Source organism: Artemia sp. Qi Xiang Cuo, chromosome 5 (genome assembly GCF_049724085.1).
Source record: "Artemia sp. Qi Xiang Cuo chromosome 5, ASM4972408v1, whole genome shotgun sequence".
NCBI lineage: Eukaryota > Metazoa > Arthropoda > Branchiopoda > Anostraca > Artemiidae > Artemia > Artemia sp. Qi Xiang Cuo.
In genome coordinates, this window is record NC_142798.1 from 62,779,295 (window position 1) to 62,805,022 (window position 25,728).

Consider the following 25,728-nt stretch of genomic DNA (forward strand, 5'->3'; position numbering starts at 1 on the left):
ACTATGAGTAATGACCATGCTGATGTGTGAGTACTATGATTATTATATTGGCTTGAAAGTGTCGTCAGACGAAAATTATTTTTACTAAATAGTAGTTGCACCCCTCTCCCTCCTTTGGCTTCATTGCCTCTTTGTATTTTCGTTGAAAAATTGAAAGAAATAACTGTCCCCTGATTTTGAAAAATGCATTTCTCGGCGTTATTACTACTTCTACTAAAAACAAATCCAAGACACCACAACTACTGCATCACCAAGCCACCTGAAGCCAATTTTCTTTAAACCCATCCTTACTACCCCTTCCCACTCTGTTAGGGGGCTACCTGTTTTTTGTTTGGCCCTAGATGGATGGTCAAAAAGGAAGTTCTTTGCAAATCTGTCATCCTTTATCTTTAAAAAAATCCTAACCAATTCAATACTTCTCGCTTTATAGCCCTAGAAAGCGGAACAGAACCACAGTTTTGGTACAGCTTACTGTTTGAAATACGGTCTGTCAATCGGGTACCCAAAATAATTCGCAGACAATTCCTTTGGAAAACATCGAATAAACCGTCCTCCGTTTTCCGAAGCATCTTCGTTTCAGAACCCCACTTAACCCATGTCATCACTGTAGCTTATAATATTTTTGTTCACAGACTTACCTCTATATTCGTATAAACTTTTCAACTGTGAAAAAAAATCTGGGTTTTGGATATTCTACTTTTAACCTCTTTACTACGCCCACCTTCTTTACTAATAATACAACCCATGTGAGTGGTGCCATCTACTTGACGGATTTTTTGTTCCCCAACATCACCTCTTCACCTTTATTTATTCCCAGTAAAAGCGACTTAGTCTTCTTAACATTAATTTTCAAAGCCAGTCTTGCACCCTGAATCCTCAAAACTTCAAAAAATATCGTTAATTGTAATAGTTTTTTCATTGGTTAGGATTTGTAAGACACTCAAATCATCAGGATATTGTTGGTATAGGAGAGTTTTAACTTACCATTTAATTCTATGCTCTCCCATAACCTTCGCCTTGATCCTTAGGTCAAAGTTTGTCAAATGATCCCTATAAATGGGAATATAATGCAACCCTGCTTAGCTCATGATTCAATACGAAGCCAGCTACTAACACTAACCTCACTTACCGCGTCTAATCTTCGTTAGCAGCAGAATATTGTACTTGTACATACCACTAATCACTTTAATTTATTTATCTGGTATACCATAAAAGGATAGGGCATTTACTAAAGCTCTTCTATATACTGAATGAAACCCTTGCTTGTAAGTCTATAGGGCTGAGGACTAAAGGGATCTGATGACTCAAGCACTTTTCCATTGTTAATCTAAGATTGACAATTTGGTTAACGCATCCTCTCCCCTTCTTAAAACCACACTTTTCTACTCTTAAAACTGTATCTACATCATCTATGTGTCTGAAAAGTATCATCATACTAAGTAATTTGATTTTTACAGAAAGGAAGTTAATGTCTCTATAATTACTACATTCACTCTAATCACCTTTCTTATAAAGGGGCATCATTAAAAAGAAAAATTGACAGAAAAACCTAGTTTCCTTCACACCTACATTTTCGGGAATTGGTGCTTTTGAGTGTCGCTTGGGAGGCGGGGAACACAGAAGCTTTGGACAGAGCGGGGTAAAAGAGAATTGATCGCCAGTGTTTTCATCTCAGGCAGAAAATAGCGTGACAAACTCGCTGCAGTATAGTATGATTATTTTGAACCATATCTTCCAGAAAGCATTATAAAAGCAAGAATTTTTTTGTAAAATGTTGAAAATTTACCAGTTTACGAAGTCCAATATAATAATTCTATAATTTTAAAGGACAATGGGAGAAACGTCACTAAGCAAAGAAGTAAAACAACTCCAAAATAAAAGCTGAAAAAGTATCACAGTCATGCAGAAATGGCTATTCGCAAGTGCAAAATTTATACACGAGCCCTCCAAAAAAGTTTTGAGCAATGACACGCCTATGTCACTAAGGTTAGGAAGAAACTGACTGAGTTTTTTATTGTTTTGAAAAATAGAGTTGTGAGAAATAGTCAAACTTTAGCGTAAAGAGCGAGGCGTTGAGAAGGGGACATCCCCTTTCATATACGGAATGCTTTCTGTTCGTTTTGAGTCTTAATGTTGCTCTTTACTTTCACTTAAAAGAACTTGTTTTTTTTTTATTTAATTCCTGATCATTTTTTAAATAATGCTGGGAAATCTGGCGCCCCCTTCATAGCAATATCCCTTCCCCCATGTAAACTTTCTCCATAGGAAGATCCTCCAACTTAAACCCCCGACCAACCAACCCCCCCCCCCCTACCAGCAAAAATTCCCCTGAAAACGTCTGTATGCTTCCCAATAACCAATGCTATGTGTAAACATTGGGCAAAGTTCATAACTTGTAACTCTTCCCCGGGGGACTGAAGGTGATTAAGTCATCCTCAAAGACATAGTTATTATATTTTTCGACCATGCTCAAGAAAATAGTTATCTCAAAATTTTGATCAGGTGACTTTGGAAAAAATTGAACGTGGAACGGGGCCTAGTTGCCCTCCATTTTTTTAGTCAAATAAAAAGGCCACTACAACTTTAATTTCCGTTAAAATGAGCCCTCTCGCGATATTATAGGACCACTGGGTTGATACGATCACCCCTGGGGAAAAAAAAAACAAAAACAAAAACAAAAAAAAAACAAAAAAAAACTCATCCTTGATCTTTCTTCTGGCAAAAAATGCAAAATTCCATATTTTTGCAGATAGGAGCTTGATACCTCTACAGTAGGGTTCTATGCTACGCTGAATCTGATGGTGTAGTTTTCATTAAGGTTCTATGATTTTTAGGTGGTGTTTCCCCCTTTTTCTGGAAATCAGGCAAATTTTCTCAGGCGCGTAACTTTTGATGGTTAGGACTAATCCTATCCATCTATTGGTATCTGTATCGATTGATGTATCTATTGGTATCAAAATTCCGCTTTTTAGAGTTTCGGTGGTGCTTTGGCATTATATGGGCATTTCTAAAAAGTCAAGTTTGGTTAATGCTAATGAAATAAAATGAAATAGGATGAATATATAATAGTTTATAAACAAATTTGGGCTATATATTTGCATATTAGGGGGTGGGAGGTAAAGCATTGCATATATTAAACACGTAACCTAACCTAGGTACCTCTCCCCCCTAAACCCCAAAAAACAACAGTTTAAATATCGTATACGCAATGAAAACCACGCTATATGCATTCCATTACTTTATAGCGGTGTCTTGGATTAACCCGTCAAAAACAGGTTTTTCATAACTGGTTTCCTTGTAACTGCCCATATAATGCCCAAGTAATGTTTCGGTTACTATTGCGTCAGGTCGCTCCTTACTTATAGTTCTTTACCACGAACTGTTTGATGATATGTCACATTATTCATCGGTGAAGCTCCTTCTTTTCTTTCTTTGGAACTTAGTTGATTTATATTAAACTTTTTGCTTAGTAAACTGGTTCAGCCGCATTTTTCTAATATTTCTTTATCGTAAGCAAGCATAGAAAAGAAGGGGAAAATGAAGTTCGAATAAATCAATAAACCAAGACCCTTTAATCGTTCATTTAAGCCGCTTTTTAAATATAAAACGCTGTTATGTTTTTTGAACAAAGTTAATTTTTATGGCAGCAAATTAGAGTAGAATTTATGTTCTTTTTAATAAGCTCATCATTGAAGCGCTGAACCTTAAAACTGTTTAGATATGATTTTATGAGTTCCTTTTTTTCTATTTGACTAATTTCGTGTTGAAAAGACTGGAAGTTTTCTTTCTTTGTTTTAGTTTATTTCAATAAACGTACCTGCACTGAACTATTTTAATAACGACATTTGCAATTAACTTTTGTTAATTGAAACTTTAGCAATTTTTAAGAAACTAAATATGAGACAATATTATAGCTTGAGGGGCCAGGGGGTACACTTTTCCCTTAAAGCAGCATCAGTTACTTGGAGAACATATAGGCTACCATTTCGTGAATAATACACCCATTTACGTTGTTAAGGGAGAGAGCAAAATCTGACATTGCCCCAGGGACCTGTAACTTAACTACTCCTCCAGATAAACAAATAAGGGAGTATTTTTGTTTTAATTCATGGTTCGACACAAAACTAGTGTTATGCTTGCAGTCCTTAACTATTAAAGCAAAGTCCTTAGAAATTGCCGAAAGGTCGAAACAGAAATTCCACAGTCACTTTCTACTTAGAATTGACTACTATGAGGTCTGGAATTAATTATGTAATTAATTAGAATTAATTACACGGGGTCTTCTTAATTCAACCGCTTCTTCTTAAAAACAATTTCAAAAGTCATTTGTAAATGAATTAATGCAAAACTAATTTTAACAAAATTTATATTATAAGATCTTTTTTTCCATTTGGCATTTTGGTGCTTTCATTTGATAAATAAACTCTGTACAAATTTTGGCCTCAATTTTTTCTGGCTAAATTCGGTTAAATTTGTAGAATTTTTCACAAATATCAGTCCTCGCTTTCACCACAAAGTCAGGGCTGCACTAAGACCAAATAAGAGAAGGTGGTGCCCCCAAATTCCTAATAATGCTTAATTCAAACTCGTGTCTTGGCCAGAATGGTCCAGATGTAGGCCTATCGATTAATAATAAGATCTATCCGATTGGCTAATTTCGGCTAGTTGAGTTAGAAAACTTTCAGCTTATTCTTAAAATTCCTGTACAGTGTTCTAGACATCTGAGAATTCAGGATGAAGCTAAATATTTGGCTAGCCTTGCCCGAAGAAAAAAAGTAAAGACAAAACATGTTCCAATGGATTAAACTTTTTATGGATTCCAAGTAGCTCCATAGTACCCCCCCCCCCCAAAAAAAAGGAAAAAAAATACTAGTAACGCTTAACTAAGACCGGGTTGTACCTGTTGGGTCGAGCCGTTTTGAGTGAAGGGTTTATCTGTGAAAGTGAAATGCACAATTTTCTCATTATTACATTGGTTCAGAGACTCTCAAAGCTAAGAAATAATTTGAGTATCTGGATAATATAGGTCACCACATACGTTTTCGTAAAGTACCAGAAAGCTATTGGAAGCTTATACAGCTTGTAATACCAAAATAGGCTCTACTACCCGAAAAATGTACTAGCGGTATTGTCTACCCAATAAGGTGAAGAATACGACTACTTGTCAGTAACAATAATACTAGTTTCCCATTGAAGCTAGGTGTAAATATAGTTTCAGTGGGATTTTTTCTTAAGTTTTCTGCTAAGGTTAATCATCCTTTAGTTTAGAACAATACTGCTTACAGCTTGCATGTTGCCTTCTGGTTACCAATTGATTTCACAACCTGAAAGAGTGTCTAACAGTTTGAAGCTTTTGTGTGTTGTAAGACAATGGATTGTAAGATATGTCTGGCATGCTAATAAAATATGCCATGTAATTTTTCGCGGCTTTAGGTTAGATATATAGTGCCTTTTTTGGACGTGAGATGACTACTTAACACTGCCGTAAGATGAAAAAACTTCGGTACTTTCGCATTATCCGGGCCTCTCTAAAAAGTCAAGTTTGGTTAATGCTAATGAAATAAAATGAAATATGATGAATATATAATAGTTTAGGAACAAATTTGGGCTATATATTTGAACATTAGGGGGGTAGGGGGTAAAGCATTGCATATATTAAGTACGCAACCTAACCTAGGTACCCCCCCCCCCCCTAAAATCCAAAAAAGCACAGTTTAATATCTTATACGCAATGCAAACCACACTATCATTGCCTAGTCTACAGCGGTTATCATGTCAAAAACGGGTTTTATCATTGCCTTCTCTACAGTGATTAAGCCGAGAGGCCCGGATAATGCGAAAGTACCAAAACTTCTCTCGGAACTTCTCCGATTATGGACTACCAGTATTTTTTTTGGCTTTTAATTCCGTTAACTCACTACAAGTAACGTCCTAATTCTGGAAATAGTTCACTCAATTAATAAATTTGGCGTAAACATAAAAAAACCTAAACGTACCAAAAAAATAACTTAAACGAATTTAAATAAATCAATACAGAATTACTTCTGCTTTGATTTTTTATTTGTTTAATTTCGTTGAGCTATTTAATTAATAAATAGAAATGCCCCTCCCCCTACAAAAACACCTAACTTACCTAAGAAATTGTAATTTATAAGATTTAAATACGAACTGAATGCAGAACTAGCCTAACCTATCCTATTAATTCCCCTAGAGGGGGATATTTTTTGTTGGTAGTGATTAAACGGAATTAAAAAAAAGTAGTGCCAGTATGTTAACGCAAAAGTTCCAAAGTCTTCTTCCCATAGTGATTAGCTAAATACGCCTAACAACTCAGTGCTGCATTTAGCTAATCTAAAAACTAGTTGTTGTACAATATTTGCTAGAAGTTGTTACAAATAGTTGTTAACAATAGTTGTTATAACAATAACTGCTATAAGTAGTTAAAAATATTAGTACTTGTATGATATAGCGACATAGCGACCACATTCAAGAAGTGAAGTTAGGCTAATCATAAGGAAATATACCAAAATCTGATGAAAATATAATATTTCAGTAACACAATTAAGGTAACTACAGCATAGATTTAGTGAAAGCAGGCTGCCCAGAACGCATTACATTAAATACCTAATATAACCTAACTTAACCGCCTCTATATATTAAACATTTAATCAAAATACACATGCAGAGTATTTTATCTCGCTCAGGCTAAGCTGATTATCTCCAAATGGACACATAAACCCAGTTTCATTACAGATCAAGAACAAAGTGTTGTCGCTGCATCATACAAGTACCAAAGTATTGAATGCAACAAGGGCGCCGGCAGAAAATTTTCCAGAAGGGGTGGCGGTAGACGCTAAAATAGCAGCGGTGGTTGGGTGACAGCTAAGGCGGTTTAGGGCACCAAACTACGACTTTATCCCGAAGAGGACGAATTTGCAATCAATTTAAACCCCAAGAGGCTAATTGGTTTAAAAGTATAAAAAACTATATTTTAGGCTTCCCAGTTGCAAAAGGAGTAATGCCACACGCTGGCAGTACTGGATTCAACCGAGTTGATTCGCTTTATTTATAATTAAATTAGGTCGCGTTTGGTTATTTGTAATTGCGTATCAGCTATAATGAGGGGGGCGAGTCATTTTTTAGGTGGGGGTAGGGTAGATTCCTACAAACGTACATTTTAATGGACAAACTGCTTACTCTTCGCGAGGTTTTAGATAAATGTAGAAAGAGGTAGGGGGAGTAGGAAGTAATTAGAATGTTTCTCTATGCAGCTAAAATGTTACGTTCCCATATCTACCAGCACAGAGGTGGGAAAGGCAAGCCAGGTCATCATCTGCCCCTCCAGGAAATTTCTTTGGGATGCAAATACTGCTAGGAACTTAGTTTTCAGCAATTTTAAATGGTAATATTTTTTTTTTCCTTTAAATGAAGTATTTCAATCACAATGTATTTAAACAAATGTATCTAAACTAAGTATCGATAAGAAAATCCTATTGTAGAGGTTGTGATGGCTTCATTTATGTAGAAGATCAAAAGTTTCACAGAATTTCCATCCTTACAAACAATAATACTCCTTTTCATCCAAACGAAATTCTTTAGTAGTAATATTAACAAGGACTTTTCACCAAAATTAAAATTCATCACCAATTATTTAAGTATAGGCTATTCAAATTTTATTGAAAATAGAAATTACAAATTTAAACGTAAGACGGTACTAATCAACGTTCAATTATTGATTTACACATTTTAAAAGCAATTAACCAGGGATTTAATGGACAGGTACCTCAAATTATAGCCTGTTTAGGCCTGGCTATGAAAGCAATCAGAAATAAAATAATAAAATTGCTTTTCAAATGAAAGCAAGGAACAGATTTGAAACTTATTTGAACAGATTATTCTTTGCGTGAAGGGGGATGTCTTGTCCTTTCTTTTTACTTGTTACTGAGAAGTTTGGCTTTTTTCCAAATTTTTCAAGAAACTCTGGAATTGGAAGAAAAAGATTTTTCAAAGCACTAAAAATCTTTTTTTTAATGAGCAGGGTGTTGACAAGGGGGCAGTCCCCCTTATAAACATAGTAATTTATATTTGTTTTAAAATTTAAATTTGCTCCTTACTTTAGTTGAAAAACCTTTTCTATTTGTCTAATTACATTTAATGAAACTGTGAAGTTCTATGATAACAATACTTTCGGCAGCGCATAAAAAACGATCGATATTTCAAAAATCTCTGTTTGGATTTTCAGGAGTAATCAAGCAGTTCGCGGTAACGAACTATAAGTAGGCAGTGACCCGGCTCAATAGTAACCAAAATATATCAAAAGAATGGGCTTATTATGCTGATTCCAAATATATAAGATCCATTAAGTTTAGTTCTACCCATCAAAAGCCACGAGCCTGAGAAAATTTGTCCCCTCACATACGTAATAATTTCTGTTCGTTTATGTTTCAATGTTGTTCCTTATTTCAATTGGAAAAACTTGTTTTTGTCTTTATTTAATGAAGGTTAGAGACATACCTTTTTCTAAAGGCACAGGAAAAAATATTGCAAATAACGTGAAAGTATATAAAAACGAAAAAAGTATGTAATTACAAAAAAATACAAAAAAATAATTGCCTACTTACAAAAACTAAGATATAAACTCCCAGCAATCAGTTCTGTTCAGCAAAGCCGAAGCGTTGGACGGATATGTTTTAACAATATCGTCAGTTTTGGACTTGGTTATCAAACACCAAAATATTTAATGCCTTTAGACTCAGTGTTTATAAAAAGTAATGCATAATACTAAAAGGCAGTATATTTGACACCTTTATACTTCATAACTGTAAAAAATTAAATCTTTTTCAAAGTGATAACTAGACAAATACAATTACTCCTGGAAAAATTTTTAATAAAACACAAAAAAACTTATCCGCTCAGGGGGGAAATACAGAAATTCCCAGAATTCCGTTCAGGGGAAACATTTCTCTTAAAAAAAAAGTACAAAACAATAAAATTAAAAAAAAAGAAGTACAAAACAATAACCTACTTTCAAAAACTAAGATATAAACTCCCAGCAATCAGTTCTGTTCAGCAAAGCCGAAGCGTTGGACGGATGTGTTTTAACAATATCGTCAGTTTTGGACTTGGTTATCAAACACAAAAATATTTAATGCCTTTAGACTCAGTGTTTATAAAAAGTAATGCATAATACCAAAAGTCAGTATATTTGACACCTTTATACTTCATAACTGTAAAAAATTAAATCTTTTTCAAAGTGATAACTAGACAAATACAATTACTCCTGGAAAAATTTTTAATAAAACACAAAAAAACGTGTCCGTTCAGGGGGGAAATACAGAAATTCCCAGAATTCCGTTCAGGGGAAACATTTCTGATTATAGTGGCTTCATATTTCAGCCCATGGGTAATCTTGCAACGCAAGCAAAAGTTGGCGGCATATTTTTACCAAAATCGCCCCTTATTAAGTTGTTTTCCTTATGTTTTCTATAATTATACGAACTTTCTTGTGTGCTAATAACTGCACTAATTACTAATAAACAAATACATATTTAGGATTACCATAAAAAGCTGATTCTTTAATGAATGTTACCAATAGTTAGGCTCTTATACTTTCGTTATTGACAAGGATCGTTATTTACTTACCATTTATTACTATGAAAAATTTGTTGTTTTTGTTTGTTCCAATCAAATCATAAAGACAAAATGTTTGTGGAAAGCTGCAAAGAAGTCACTGAGTCATAAATTCAATTCAATTTATTCGAATTAAAACATAACACAAACATCAATAACAATAAAGATCCTAGAAGAGAACTTGTTAAGGACCAAAAAAAGAAAAAATTAAAGTAACACTGAAAAAAAAAGATAGAAGAATAAAACATGGGTAAATAAATCAACTTGCTTAAAAGTTGAAAGATTTAATGATATTATAAAGTTTTGTTACATTTTTGTACAGCTTGCAGAAACGTGTGGCTAAGTCAACACTGGAGGGTATTTTTTTTCATTGAATAATTGACTTGTAAGTGTGAGATTACTGGGTAGCACTAGAAAGCCATTTAGGAATTATAAAGGATCTATAGGATGAACGGAGCCAGTGGGCTTTCGAACTATGAATGCTATAATAGGATAGTAGTCGAGCAGGAAGATTACTGTGTAAAGCAAAGTAAACAAGCGATAAGTTTCGTTTCTGTATGATTTAATCTAGTGGAGCTATTCCAAAATCTGAGTACAAATCACGGGTTGAATATAGAACTTATGTTTTATTAGAACTTATGTTTTCCTTATTAAGGGTCAAATCTATTGGCAGGCAGCCAGCAATGGGGCAACATACATTTTTTCATTGGTTTTTCCCTATTCTGCTCCTTTTCCTTTGGTTTCCTTATAATTACTTTATAGTCCCAAATTTCCAGGGGGGTGGCCCCCCTGCCATCCCTACCGGTGCCCATGGTATGCAATACTTCTAACAACTCAGTGCAGCATTAATTCACCAAAGGAAAAAAAAGCTGTGCACGTTCCAACACCCCTAAAACCAAAGTTTCACTCCTTATTCCCTCCCATAGAAATCCTACTTTGTTTTAGCACTTTCTTATAGTTTTTCTCACGGTGTCCCAACCTGTCTTGTTTTTCGTTTGACCCTGGTTCAATTGACAATATTTGCTGAAAAAAAACTATGTGTTTCCCTACTAGAGAACTGACGCCTTACAGTCCAGTCTCCAAAAAATGCAGTTATTGTACTCTTCTCTAATGTTTTGATTTTTGAATTCGACAAGGCCTCTAATTTTTCTTTATTCAAAATTCTACATTTTTCATTCATGCAAATTAATAGCTTGCAAGGTGAGTAATTTTAATCCTTTCAAGCTCACGATACACAATAAGCCTAGATCAGTGGTTCTCAACCGATTTTGAGCCAAGCCCAACCAAGAAATTTCTAAATCCTGATGCCCCCCCCCCCTCCGTGATATTTAAAATTTGTTATTAAAAGTTTTACATGTATTCACCTGAAGGAAGCTTAAAAGACTATTAACTTGGTAAATTGGTAATTAACTTGGTATTAACTTGGTAAATTGGTAACTTGGTAACGTCGTAATTTTTTTTGGTTCGTCCTCTAGGCATATTTTATGTTAAGGAAAAACATTGCCTGCATAATTTTTTTTTTGTACAATGTATGACGTTCTTGCAATACTGTCACGCGTCTTTTTTGCTCTTTAAATGCATATTAAATATAAAAAAAACAAGTTTTTTTTAACTGAAAGTAAGGAACGACGTTAAAACTTAAAACGAACAGAAATTATTCCATATATGAAAGGGGCTGTCCCCTCCTCAACGCCTCGCTCTTTACGCTAAAGTTTTTTATTGTTAAAAAAAATAGAGTTGTGAGAAAGTTAAACTTTAGCGTAAAGAGCGAGGCGTTGAGGAGGGACAGCCCCTTTCATATACGGAATAATTTCTGTTCGTTTTAAGTTTTAACGTCGTTCCTTACTTTCAGTTAAAAAAACTTGTTTTTTTTTATTTAGTTTTGGAACGTTATTGAATTAATGCAGGTTTTCATATTGGCTCACCGTACATGAATATTTAAAACAAAATATGCATATTAATTTTACTTTTATTTGGTTAAATGGCTTTCTCGAAACTTGTTTAGTTTTATTTACGAACGTTTTTATTAGTAATAAATGTGCGTAACTTACGAATTAACTCACGTAACAAGGTTCTATATTCCTATATTTTTAATACTTATATTAGGGGTTCGCCCCCTAGTCAATACCTCGCTCTTTAAGCTAAAGTTCGAATTTTGTTCCAACTCATTAAACATGACCCCTTAATCACAAAGGCCGTTAATTAGAATAAATAGCTCCTATGAAAGTACTAAAAAATCTTTGGCTTAAAGAGTAAGGTATTGACTAGGGGGTGAAGCAAATCATATACGTAATATTTTCTGTTCGTTTTAAGTTTTGATGTAACTCCTTACTTTCAGTTGAAAACCAATTTTTTTTAATTTAATTTCTGATCTTTTTCTTTAATAATGATGGGAAATACGGCACCCCCTTCATAGCAATGTCCCTTCCCCCATGAAAACTTCCTTCATGGAAAGATCCTCCCATATAACCCCCGACCCACCTCTCCCCACCTACCAGAAAAAATCGCCCCTGAAAACGTCTGTAAACCTCCCAATAATCAACACTATATGTTAACATTGGGTAAAGTTCATAACTTTCAGCCATTCCTCCGGGGACTTTGGGGGATTAAGTCATCTTAAAGACAAAATTATCATATTTTCGACCATGCTGAACAAAATGGCTATCTCGAAATTTTGATCGGGTTACTTTGGGGAAAAAATGAGCGTGGGAGGGGGCCTAGTTGCCCTCCATTTTTTTTTTGGTCACTTAAAAGGGCACTAAAACTTTTAATTTTAATTCCAATGAGCCCTCCCACGAAATTCTTGGACCACTGGGTCGATGCGATCACCCCTGGGAAAAAAAAACAAACAAAAAAACAAACAAACACGCATCCGTGATCTTTCTTCGGGCAAAAAATGCAAAATTCCACATTTTTGTAGATAGGTGCTTGAAACCTCTACAGTATGGTTCTCTTATACGCTGAATATGATGGTGTGATTTTCATTAAGGTTCTATAACTTTTAGGGGGTCTTTCTCCCTTTTTTTGAAAATCAGCCAAATTTTCTCAGGCGCGTAACTTTTGATGGGTACGACTAAACTTGATGAAACTTATATGTTTGACATCGGCATTAAAATTTGATTCTTTTGATGCATCTACTGGGATCAAAATTCCTTTTTTTAGAGTTTCGATTACCATTGAGCCGGGTCGCTCCTTACTTACAGTTCGTTACCACGAACTGTTTGATGAATATGACGTCATTCACATGAAAAATGTTATTGTTTCTTTCAAAATTAAGGCTCCAAAGTATAGTCAGGCAAAGGGTGTACCACCTGCCCGTGACCCACCAAAATACTGCCATGCCCCTCCGATGGGGCCTGCGCTCCGCGTTGGGAATCACAGGCCTAAATAGTGGTGAAATAAGAACTTGCTTGGCAACAAAGGAGAAGAAAAATCAAGATATAGAAAAGAAGCTTTAAAATGTGGAAGTCTTTAGATGTCAGGTTTTAGAGCAGTTTCAGGCCTTATCTTACTGTAAGGATACTAGGTATTTTAGATATTTTCAACTACCCCAAGGTAATTTCCACTTTAATGCCTGCCACAAATTCCCGATTTTACCGCAGGATTCATAAGTGGCGGTTGCCCAATTTAGGTTTAGACTTTAAGATTGTTGGACATGGGTATTTATTTAGCCTAGACTTCGGTACCCCTCGAAGCAAGCTTTCAGTCCCCACTTTGTTCCGACATCCATTTACATGAGGGGTCGGAACCATGGATGTACTCATTATTTAAGAGATGACTGAGATCCTTTGAAAATAATTATTTTCAGAAGAAATGAAACATTTTTATTACCTCTCCCCCCCCCCTCCGTGGTCTGATGTAAATGGAGCTCCTGCGCCTTAGGTGGGGTGGATATGCCACCCCTCTGAGTGATGCCACAGCGAACTCAATCGTAAAATAATATCCTAGGTTAAAGAAGGAACTAACAACAAAAAGAAACAAACCTTAATGACTAAAAGCCGAGACAGAAATATCTAATCTTTTTGTGTTCTTTTTTTTTAGAATAGACGCTAGACAGGCCAGAGAATCAGATACAAAGAAACTAGAACAAGTGAATATGGATGTGGAAACAATCCCACCATCTGGAAATCCCAGTAAGTTTCTATTACGAGCCATTTACTATTTTCTAGTTTGAACTTACAACTTTAATCAATGAGAAAGTTTCAATAAGACTGTCGTATGCAGTGGCTAAATTCACAGAGATTAGGGGGCGTATTTTTCAAGTTCTATGGTGGCAATTTTGCACTTTTATTTTATTCAAAGAAAGTACAAAAAAACATTTTCAATGGACAAACCAAAAACGATATTTTTCAAAATATAAGAAGGAGGCAAAATAATCTGGGGTGGCAGAGACCCCCGTGAATACAACGTGAGTTACAAAAAAGTGATATAATACTTCCGACACAAGTACTGCCAACCCTTTTTGTCATTTTTTTAACATCCTATAAATGACTTAATTCCTTATGGTTTTAGAGGTCTACTAATTTTTCTTTTTTCAAATAACACATATAGCCGTCGTGTCACACTTGTTTATCACAAATTGGTTAGTATACAAATTTACTATTTTATCTTCAACATAATACCTTATACTAAGGATCCTTTCCCTAGACTACACTGCCTTTCTATAACGAACAAATAATTTGTTACTGTTGTAACAAATGACCGTATATTTTTTATTATTTTATTTCAATATGAAATTGCTGAGCACATAAGCTAGCTATTCAACATCAGCCAATTTCATTAAAAAAAAAAATCGTATTATTAACACAATTGTTGGAAATTTGCACAAATAGGTGATGAAATATCATTCTCAAAAAAGGTTGGGAATATAAATGAAATGTTTTTGGGGGGAGGGAGGTTCGCCGAAGATTTTCCTTAACCAAAACTTCACAATTTGTTGAGTTTGCTGATCTGTTGGCTTTTCAAACATAACATAGCCCAGTATTCTTTTTTTTTTTACTTTTTTTCCAAGTTGGAAACACAGCTTTGCGGTTTGCAATCGATCATCACGACTTCTGGTGGTATTGCGTTTCTAGGGCCTAGTGATGAGCATGGCTTATCCACAAATAGGATAGTCTGATTTTGGCTGTCTTGGCTATTGAGCCGCAATTTCGATTTTCATTTCTTTGATGCTGAATTGTACGATTTGTACCCAAATTATTTTCAGCGAAAGATTAGATATTCTATTTTTAAAAGGTGCTAGAAACGTCCCAGAGCATAGTCTCTCTTAAATGATCTCTCTTTTCCACAAGAATCAAATACTAAAAAATCGAATTGGGATCGAAAAAAAAAAATAACATCCAGAAAGATATAATTGCCTATAATACTACTTTAATGATGCCATTGTGACAAAAATGTATTTAAATGAAGGTGTTCCCGCACATGGTTGCGCAATATCAAGGAAAAACAATCAAAATAAACCACAGTCCGGCATGTTCATGTCAAATTTCAACTTCTGGCGTTTTTGCTGTGCCATTAATTAAATTTTTGTTATAATTAAGATGTCTTTTAAAATTTTGCGTTCTTATATAGACTAACTTATTTCGTAAAACTCCTTAAACTAAAGAGAATCTAATTTCTTAGGTAATTTACCGCCTTCAAAACTTCTACGATTTTTTATTTATTTTAAGGGATTGTGCTTTTTTGCTCCTCCCCTTCCAGGGATATTCGTGTGTTAAATCTGTTGATTTGGAATTGCATTTGATATTCCTATGCCAATTTTTGTTCCATTATTTCTAGGAAAAGGAAATATTCCACTTGATAAAAAATAAAATGATAGAGATATAAAAAGTAAATGGCAATGTGGCACCGAAATTGACCTCAAATGCACTGATTTTGTTCTCGTCGTTCTTCAGAACTATTATTTTTTTTTAAATCCGAAGTCACAGAAGGTCTTTATGTCCCCCCCCTCCACAACCAAAGATGTTCATGTGTTGAGACTGATCATTTAAAATTGTATTTGAGATTCTTGTACAGATTTACGCCGAAACAGTTTTATGATAATTCTTTTGTCTCATATTCCGAAAAATTGTGACCTAAAAGGGTTTCTTCATGTCTTGTTCCCCTCTCCCTGAAGAGTCCTTTAATTAACAAATATACAGGGGCGGCGCTAGATCTTTCTGGGCCCTGTGCAATACCAATTTAAGGGACCCTGATGACTGTTGCTATAAATCGTGGAATTAAATCTATGTCTTTCATCTAATTTAATTTTATTGTGTATGTGTCTTTGTGGTCTCAAATCTGATTTCAGGGTAAGTTTTAGCCTTGCAGCATGAGGGATTCTTTTTTACAATGTTTACATAATGCAGAGAGATGGCAAAGTATTGAAGCTGCCTTTTATTTTTGGGTTAGTGCCTCCCTGAGAATTGGGGCCCTAGTGGCACGGGGCCCTATGTGGCTACATAGGTCACACATGCCCAACGTCGCCACTGCAAATATGAATATGAGTAACAAGTGTAATTATCAGATAAATAAGTTATGATAATTATAAGAACCAAATTAAAAAGTATGTTTCACTTGACAAAAATAAAATGATAGGAGATATAAAAATTAACTAATCAAACAGAAAACCAAAATAAATTTCTAATGGGTTGAATATTTTCTGCTCTTTCTTCAAAAACATTATCAACCCTTTCTCTTTTACCTCCCTTTCCCCAATTGACATTACTGCGTCAAACCTGTTCATTTAGAATTACACCCAAAAATCTTATGATAATTTATGCTCAAATATTTTTATAAAAATTTTAATTTGGCTTCTCCTCCAAAAAATTGCGGCATAAAAAGTTACTTTTTTTAATTTTTGATCATCCTTCTCATTCAGTTAACAATTCTAAAATCGGTTAACAAGAAAGACCGATAAATCGGGATCAGGATGACTTTCCCAAGAATTAAATAAAAAAGTAAGTTTTTTCAATTGAAAGTAAGGAGCAACATTAAAAATTAAAGCGAACCAGAAATTATTACGTATATGAAGGGTGTTACCTCCTCCTGTACATCTCACTCTTTACGCTAAGGTTTTTTAGTACTTTTAAAAAAACTTCTTCTTGTTCTAATTAAACGACCCTTGTGTTTCAGGAGTCATTCTTAAAGAATTTGGACAAAATTCAAACTTTAGCGTCAAGAGTGAGGTGTTGAGGAGGAGGCAACCCCTTTCATATACGTAATAATTTCTGTCCGCTTTAAATTTTATTGTTGTTCCTTACTTTCAGTTGAAAAATTTGTCTTTTTTTTTTAAACTTAATGTCTGATCGTTTTTCAAACAATCCCAGGAAATCTGGCCCCACCTCCACGAAGAAATACCCTCCTCACGGAAATATACTCTAGACAATTCAACCCCGGTTAAAATTTTCTCAGGACTATTACCCTTAACAGCTCCCACCCATAAAATCGAGACGGAAAAAGAGAAAGCAAGACATATAAAAATAATTTTGTGTAAGAATTCCTGCAAATTCCCCCAGTGTGTAATTTCCCCTGACAAGTTCACCCCCTTGAAACCCCTCCCCCATGGAAAGTTTTCCCGTGGAAAAACTCCTAGCAGAAAATTCGCCCCCGTCCACCTTAAAATGTATGCATTCTTCCCAATAACAAATACTATGGGTAAACAATGGACAAATTTTATAACTTAAAGACCTTTCCCCTGGGGCTATGGGTCGTATCATATCAAAAGGCATAGCTATTGGGCCTTTCAACTATGATGAACGAAATGGTTATCTCAAAATTTTGATTGGACAATTTGGGGAAAAGGGGGCGGGGAAGGGGGCCTAGTTGCCCTCCAATCTTTTTGATCACTTACAAAGGGCACCATAACTTTTAATTTCTTTTCGAATGAGCCCTCGCCCGATATTCTAGGACCACTGGGTCGATACGATCACCTCTGAAAAAAAACACAAATAAACACGCATCCGTGATCTTTCTTTTGGCAAAAAGTACAAAATTCCACATTTTTGCAGATAGGAGCTTGACACCTCTACAGTTTGTTTTTCTGATATGCTAAATCTGATGGTGTGATTTTCATTCAGATTCTATGACTTTTATAGGGTGATTCCCCCTTTTTTGGAAATTCAGGCAAATTTTCTCAAGCTCGTAGCCATTAATGGGTTAGACTAAACCTTAAGAAACTTATATATTTGAAATCAGCACAATAAGCCAATTCTTTTTATATATCTATTGTTATCAAAATTCCATTTTTAGAGTTTCGGTTACTATTGAGCCGGGTCACTTTTTACTTACTGTTCGTTACCACGAACTGATTGATCAAATATAGGCTAATAGATAATACTCCACTTAAAGTAAAAATGACCCATATGGTTCTGAAATAAATTTCGAATGCATTGATTATGTTCTGCTCACTTGTGAAAAATATTACAAAAGAATCAAAGATCAAATTTCAGGAATGCTGTTTTTGCCATATTTTGCTCACTTGTAATTTTCTGCAATTTATTTTAAACAACCAAAATCGACTACTTTTAAGTTCTAAAACGGAACTTTCCTGCAATATTTAGGGTCTATTTGTTTAACATCACGTTATTCTGGGGGAGGGGTTTAGACTCATAAGCTCACCATTTTTGTGCCCCTGCTATAATTTTTAACCAATTTTAAAATCAGTTGCACATATTTTTATTCTTTTGCACCTACTAAAAGTAATAAAGAGACAAGAGATACTATTTTACAAAGATGGGAAGGGCTTGACATATAATATAGCCTAGCCTGTTTTTTATTCTCTTTTTTAACAACACTTTAATAAGATATTCTACTGTTTGTTGAAAAACAAGGGACTGTGTTGTCTCGTTAAACGACAACCTAGGTTAAAGGATAATAGTCAGTGTCTGTCTTTTTGCCAGAAACTCGAGAATTGCCAAATTTCTCATTATCTCGATCAATGTTTTGCAAAATATCGATGCTTAGAAAAATACAGACAGTTAAATAATTCGAAGTTGCTTGAAAGATATATAACTTAAACTCTGTGTCAATAAAGCCAAATGTTTGCCAAAATTGCATAAAAGATTAACAAATTCCCCATGTGCAGGATCCTCGAGGTCAATTTTGAGAAGAAGAAATTCAGATAATCTTTGGCCTCCAGGTCGGTCATCCCCAAGAGACAAACCCAGAAATCCAAGCAGAGATCGCGAAATACCCAAGGTACCAAGACCCGTCTCAGTTGATAGAGTAGGTCGTAGTTCGTCTAGAGAGAGGCCTATTGGGACTTTTGGTGACGCACAAATTTCATGGCCACCAGAATATACTGCGCCAATTGGCGCTACCGTTGTAAACATGGGATCTCTACACAGTTCGCATGCATACACTACAGGTATCTTGGAAACCAAAATATCACGCCTAGACACTGGATTGACATGAAGTCTGTCTTATGTTTAATGAGTTCGTGACATGCTTGACACATGATTGAATGAACCCTATGATTTCCATCTGTGTGCATGTTTTGTGCTGAGGATGATATGATTTACCCTTATTTTTACCTCTGTGAGAAACTATCTGGGTTGTTTTGTCTTCTTTGTAGATGTTAATTCTTTTTAAATCAATTTGAAATTACCAATTATTTTAGTAGGTTTTAAAAGTGTTACAGCTTAAAAATTACATCAATTTTTTTTTATGTATAGGTGTTCCTAGAAAGAGCAGGAGGCAGGAGGGATGTGAGAGGGATGGCCTACCTCCTTAGGGTATTTAAAAATGTATGTGTAGTTAGCTATATTTAATATTTAGTAAACAATCTATTCCTTAAAAATTAACCCTATTTTAGATGAAATGGTCATTTTGCAAATCAATTTTAGTGCCATTTGTTAATATAGAAATCTTGAATCTGGATCCCAAAGTTTGCCGGATTTGTTTAACAGATTGACCAAAATCGTTTTACATGAATCACTGCTTTAAACCAACGTAAATTATTATAAATAAAAATGCAGAACTTTTTAAGAACGTTAGCGACGTTATTGGATTAGTATTTGGATCTGTATATGCTCTAAAAAAGCTCTTGAAACTTGGATACATTCTTAAGATCTCCAGAAATATTGTATCCACGGGAGATTTCACCCATTCATTGCTCTTGGAAGTCCACTCAGTCCCCTAAGGAGGTAATAACGGAGACGACAAAGTTATATAAATTATGACTGTAGTCTTCCGGACAAAATTTCTCTATGATTAACATCTTCTATCATCTTCCATCTCCGTGTTACCTGCAAGAAAAAGAAGGTTCGATTAATTCCAAAAGAAATTAAACTTGGTTTACGCATCTCGTTTATAAGGGTTTAAAATGGAGACAGGTCCATTTTTCTGCCTTGATTTAAACTTCTTCAAAGTATCTTGATGCAAGAATCCTATGGCGTAAACAAGGCCGTATCCAGGGGGGTTAGTGGGTTGGAGCCCCCCCCCTCCAAAAGGTTTGTCTGACTCGTAGAAACGTAACAAAAATGAATATCAACAAATGTTGATGCGATTTTAAAAGTTTTTTATACCCCCCCTCCCCCCACAAACAAATCCTTTTTTACCCCTCCCCCTCCCCCGAAAGAAATCCTGGATACGGCCCTGGGCGTAAATAAAGTTAATACACTTTCCACAAAGTAGCTTATATACCGCAAAGCCTGTGTCATTCACCGACGAACTTCACCTTTTCGCCTTAAAGCCATTTTTAAGCGAATAATTTAAACTGTTAAACGTAGAGCTCTGAAGTAACTCGGTTAAATAATTCACTTTGATATAAGTAGAAATGACCCTATTGATTCCACGCCCACACCATTTATAGGCATAGAGTCCCTAGGTAGATGGTTTTCTCACTGAGAATAAAAAAACAGAATTTTTCTCACTGGAAAAAACATGAATTTTCTCACATTTATGATTGTTTCTTGAACGGTTATGCGTGTCGGTCAATTTATTTGATGTTTTTCATGGATGTCAACAGTAATTAATGTCTGTTTTATGGTTTTTGTCAGTGAGAATGAAAAAAAAGGAAATTTCTCACTTTGATAGATGTTTTCTGGTTTATTGAGTCTAATGGGTACCGGAGTCAATGACCTCTTCTTACGAATGTTATGATCCATAATTCCCCTTAGTAACAAAAAATTAATTCCCCTTTCTCGACAAATCAATCAACCATGACATCATCTGTCAGACATTAAAAACTTCGCATAGAAACAATTCTCCAGGAATAGACCCAAGTCATTAATAAACTTTGCCCCGGAAACAATTCTACTGGTCGAACTCCAAAGATATTAATAAACTTCGCCATGGAAACAATTCTCCAAGAAACATCTTAGAGATGAATAGATTAACGCGGGAAAGAGTTTCCCAGTAATTTCAAATGTGACAGCGCAGGGATGCCAAAAATAAAAGGAACACGCTGAAATTACGATTAGGGGTTATTTGGGCGAAACCGTTTTAGACATTTTAGGGAATTATTTTGGCGAAACAGTTAGAGACATTTTAAAAGATGATTTTAGAAGAGGTTTTAGAAGAGAATTTGAGGGTGAAACTCTGTGGTCGTTATAATACACAAGTTCCACTTGAACAGTGTCGTGAGGTCCCTACCCCAACCCAAAGGGCTCCGATCCTCCTACCCCAAACCCGAAGGAAGCCCCCGGTCCCCAAAGGTCCCCCGGGCTCCCAAAGGACCACCCGGCCCTCAAGGGCCCCCCCGACCCCCAAAGGCCCTCCCTGGGCCCCCCAAGAGTCCCCTCCCCATTTTGTTAATACTTTTTTGTGCACTTTATTATATCTTTTCAGAACAAGTTCCTTTCTTAATGTCATTCCTTAACCCATTTTTACAAGTTGAAGTTCCCATCGTAACCTGACAACTTTACTTTACAGCTTTTCGAATACCCCAACATCAAGCAATACTTTTAAAAAGGCATTTCAGAACAAGTTCTTTTCTTAGTGACCGTCCTAAACCCATTTTTACAAATTGAAGTACCCATCCTTTTCACCCACAACTATACTTTACAGCTTTTTTGGATATCTCAACACCAAGAAATACTTTTCAAAAGACATTTCAGAGCAAGTTCTTTCTTAATGTCCCTTCTAAACCTATTTTACAAGTTGAAGTACCCATCTTTTTCACCCACAAATATACTTTAAAGCTTTTTGGATACCTCAACACCAAGAAATACTTTTCAAAAATCATTTCCGAGCAACTTCATTTCTTAATATTCTTCCTAAACCCATTTTCCAACTTGAAGCATCCATTCTTGTCACCCACAACTATACTTTACAACTTTATTGGATATCTTAACACCAAAAAATAATTGTCAAAAGTCATTTCAGAGCAAGTTCCTTACGTAATGTCCCTACTAAGCCTATTTTACAAGTTGAAGCATCCATCCTTTTCACCCACAACTTTACTTTACAGCTTTTTGGATACCTCAACACCAAAAAAATACTTTTCAAAAGGCATTTCAGAGCAACTTCCTTTCTTAATGTCCCTTATAAACCAATTTTCCAACTTGAAGCATCCATTCTTTTTACTCACAACTTTATTTTACAGCTTTTTTGGATTTCTCAACACCAAGAAATACTTTTCAAAAGACATTTCAGAGCAAGTTCTTTCTTAATGTCCCTTCTAAACCCATTTTACAAGTTGAAGTGCTCATCCATTTCACCCACAACTTTACTTTAAAGCTTTTTGGATGCCTCAACACCAAGAAATACCTTTCAAAATGCATTTCAGAGCAAGTTCCTTTCTTAATGTCCCTTCTAAACCCATTTTACAAGTTGAAGTAGAAATCCTTTTCACCCACAACTTTACTTTACAGCTTTTTGGATACCTCAACACCAAGCAATACTTTTCAAAAGTCATTTCAGAGCAAGTTCCTTTCTTAATGTCCCTTCTAAACCCATTTTACAAGTTGAAGCATCCATCCTTTTCACTCACAACTATACTTTACAGCTTTTTGGATACCTCAACACCAAGCAATACTTTTCAAAAGACATTTCAGAGCAAGTTCCTTTCTTAATGTCTCTCCTAAACCCATTTTTCCAACTTGAAGTATCCATCCTTTTCACCCACAACTTTACTTTACAGCTTTTCGAATACCCCAACATCAAGCAATAGTTTTCAAAAGACATTTCAGAGCAACTTCTTTTCTTAATGTCCCTTCTAAGCCCATTTTCCAACTTGAAGTACCTGTCCTTTTCACCCACAACTTTACTTTATGACTTTTTGCATACCTCAACACCAAGAAATACTTTTCAAAAGACATTTCAGAGCAAGTTCCTTTCTTAATGTCCTTTCTAAACCCATTTTCCAACTTGAAGTACCCATCCTTTTCACCCAAAACTTTACTTTACAGCTTTTTGCACACCTCAACACCAAGAAATACTTTTCAAAGGGCATTTCAGAGCAAGTTCCTTTCTTAATGTCCTTTCTAAACCCATTTTACAAGTTGAAGCATCCATCCTTTTCACCCACAACTATACTTTACAGCTTTTTGGATACCTCAACACCAAGAAATACCTTTCAAAAGCCATTTCAGAGCAAGTTCCTTTCTTAATGTCCCTTCTAAACCCATTTTCCAACTTGAAGTACCCATCCTTTTCATCCACAACTTTACTATACTGCTTTTTTGAATGCTCCAACACCAAGCAATACTTTTCAAAAGGCATTTCAGAACAAGTTCTTTTCTTAATGTCCCTCCTAAGCCCATTTTACAAGTTGAAGTACCCATCCTTTACACCCACAACTTTACAGCCTTTTTGAATGCTCCAACACCAAGCAATACTTTTCAAATGGCATTTCAGAGCAAGTTCCTTTCTTAATGTCCCTTCTAAACCCATTTTCCAACTTGAAGCATCCTTCCTTTTAAGAATTTAGAGTTTTAGCTTAGAGTCATAGCTTAGAATTTTACTTAAAGTTGTAGTTTGGTTAAGTCATAGTTAAGAGTTTAGAGTTTTAGCTTAGAATCTTATCTTAGAGTTTTTGTTAGAGTTCTAGTTTAGATTAGTTTTAGTTAAGAGTTTAGAGATTTAGGTTAGAGTCGTAGCTTTGAGTTTTGGTTAGAGTTGCAGTTTAGTTTAGTTACTGTTAAGAATTTATATTTTTATATTATAGTCATAGCTTAGAGTTTTACTTAAAGTTTTAGTTTGACTAAGTTTTAGTTAAGAGTTTAGAGTTTTAGCTTAGAGTCTTAGCTTAGAGTTTTTTGTTAGAGTTCTAGTTTAGTTTAATTTTAGTTAAGAGTTTGATGTTTTACCTTTGAGTTTCAGTTAGAGTTCTAGTTTAGTTTAGTTTTAGTTAAGAGTTTGGTGTTTTTACCTTAGAGTCATAGCTTAGAGTTTTAGTTAGAGTTCTAGTTTAGTTTAGTTTTAGTTAAGAGTTTAGATTTTTTAGCTTAGAGTCTTATCTTAGAGTTTTTGTTAGAGTTCTAGTTTAGTTTAGTTTTAGTTAAGAGTTTAGAGTTTTTAAGCTTAGAGTCTTAGCTTAGAGTTTTTGTTGAAGTTCTAGTTTAGTTGAGTTTTAGTTAAGAGTTTAGAGTTTTAGCTTAGAGTCTTAGCTTAGAGTTTTTGTAAAAGTTGAATTTTAGTTTAGTAATAGTTAAGAGTTTAGAGTTTTAGCTTAGATTCTTAGCTTAGAGTTTTTGTTAGAGTTCTAGTATAGTTTAGATATAGTTAAGAGTTTTGAGTTTTACATTAGAAAATTAGATTAGAGTTTTAGTTTAGTTTAGTTTTATTTAAGAGTTTAGAGTTTTTTTTAGCTTAGATTCTTAGCTTAGAGTTCTTGTAAGAGTTCTAGTTTAGTTTAGTTTTAATTAAGAATTTAGAGTTTTTAGCTTAGAGTCTTAGCTTAGAGTTTTTGTTAGAGTTCTAGTTTAGTTTAGTTTTAGTTAAGAGTTTAGAGTTTTACCTTAGAGTCTTAGCTTAGAGTCTTAGTTAGAGTTGAAGTTTAGTTTAGTTACAGTTAAGAATTTAGAGTTTTAGCTTAGAGTCATAGCTTAGAGTTTTACTTAAAGTTCTAGTTTAGTTAAGTTATAGTTAAGAATTTAGAGTTTTAGGTTAGAGTCTTAGCTTAGAGTTTTTGTTAGAGTTCTAGTTTAGTTTAGTTATAGTTAAGAGTTTAGAGTTTTACCTTAGAGTCATAGCTTAGAGTTTTAGATAGAGTTCTTGTTCAGTTTAGTTTTAATTAAGAGTTTAGAGTTTTAGCTTAGAGTCTTAGATTATAGTTTGTGTTAGAGTTCTAGTTTAGTTTAGTTATAGTTAAGAGTCTCGATTTTTTAGCTTAGAGTCTTAGATTAGAGTTTTAGTTAGAGTTCTAGTTTAGTTTACTTCTAGTTAAGAGTTTAGAGTTTTAGCTTAGAGTCTTAGCTTATAGTTTGTGTTAGAGTTCTAGTTTAGTTTAGTAATAGTTAAGAGTTTAGAGTTTTAGCTTAGAGTCTTAACTTAGAGTTTTTGTTAGAGTTCTAGTTTTGTTTAGTTATAGTTAAGAGTTTGGTGTTTTACCTCAGAGTATTATTGTAAAGTTTTTTGTTGTAGTTCGTGTTTAGTGTAAACTTTTAGCTTAAACGTGTGTTTTAGTTATAGTTCTAGTTTATTTTAGCTTTAGTTAAGAGTTTATAGTTTTAGATTAGAGTCATAGATTAGATAGTTTTTATGATTTATATTTTATTTTATTTATATTTAAGAGTTTATATTGTTATATTAGAGTTTGTTTTAAAGATGTAGTTTAGTTTAGTTATATTTTATAGTTTATAGTTTTATGTTATAGCCTTATCTTATTTTTTTTTTTAAATTTTATTTTTAATTAATTTTTTATAGTTTTATCTTATAGTATTAGATTAGAGGTTTATCTTAGTTTAGTTTTAGTTAATAGTTTAGTGTTTTTAGCTTAGTATTAGTTTACAATTTTTGTTGAAGTTCTAGTTTAGTTTAGTTTTAGTTTAGAGTTTGATCTTAGACTTAGAGATTTAATTAGAGTTCTAGTTTAGTTTAGTTTTAGTTAAGAGTTTAGAGTTTTTTGCTTAGAGTCTTAGCTTAATTTTATTTAGAGTTCTAGTTTAATTTAGTTTGAGTTAAGAGTTTAGAGTTTTTCCATAGAGTATTAGCTTATAGTTTTAGTTAGACTTA

At 34.4% G+C, this 25,728-nt stretch overlaps 1 protein-coding gene across 4 annotated transcripts in view; it reads left to right on the plus strand.

Annotated features, from left to right (window-relative positions):
- The window catches only part of LOC148952358 (uncharacterized), a 108,107-nt gene that overhangs the window by 50,452 nt on the left and 31,927 nt on the right, over nt 1–25,728 (plus strand). For 3 of the 4 annotated variants that reach the window (XM_089088942.1, XM_089088943.1, XM_089088944.1), the window contains 2 exons: nt 13,672–13,763; nt 18,695–18,976. In XM_089088942.1, coding sequence (XP_088945068.1) covers nt 13,672–13,763; nt 18,695–18,976 — 374 coding nt within the window. Of the gene's footprint in view, nt 1–5,252; nt 5,378–13,671; nt 13,764–18,694; nt 18,977–25,728 lie in introns of those variants that run through there. The other variant, XM_089088945.1, reaches the window with a different exon arrangement.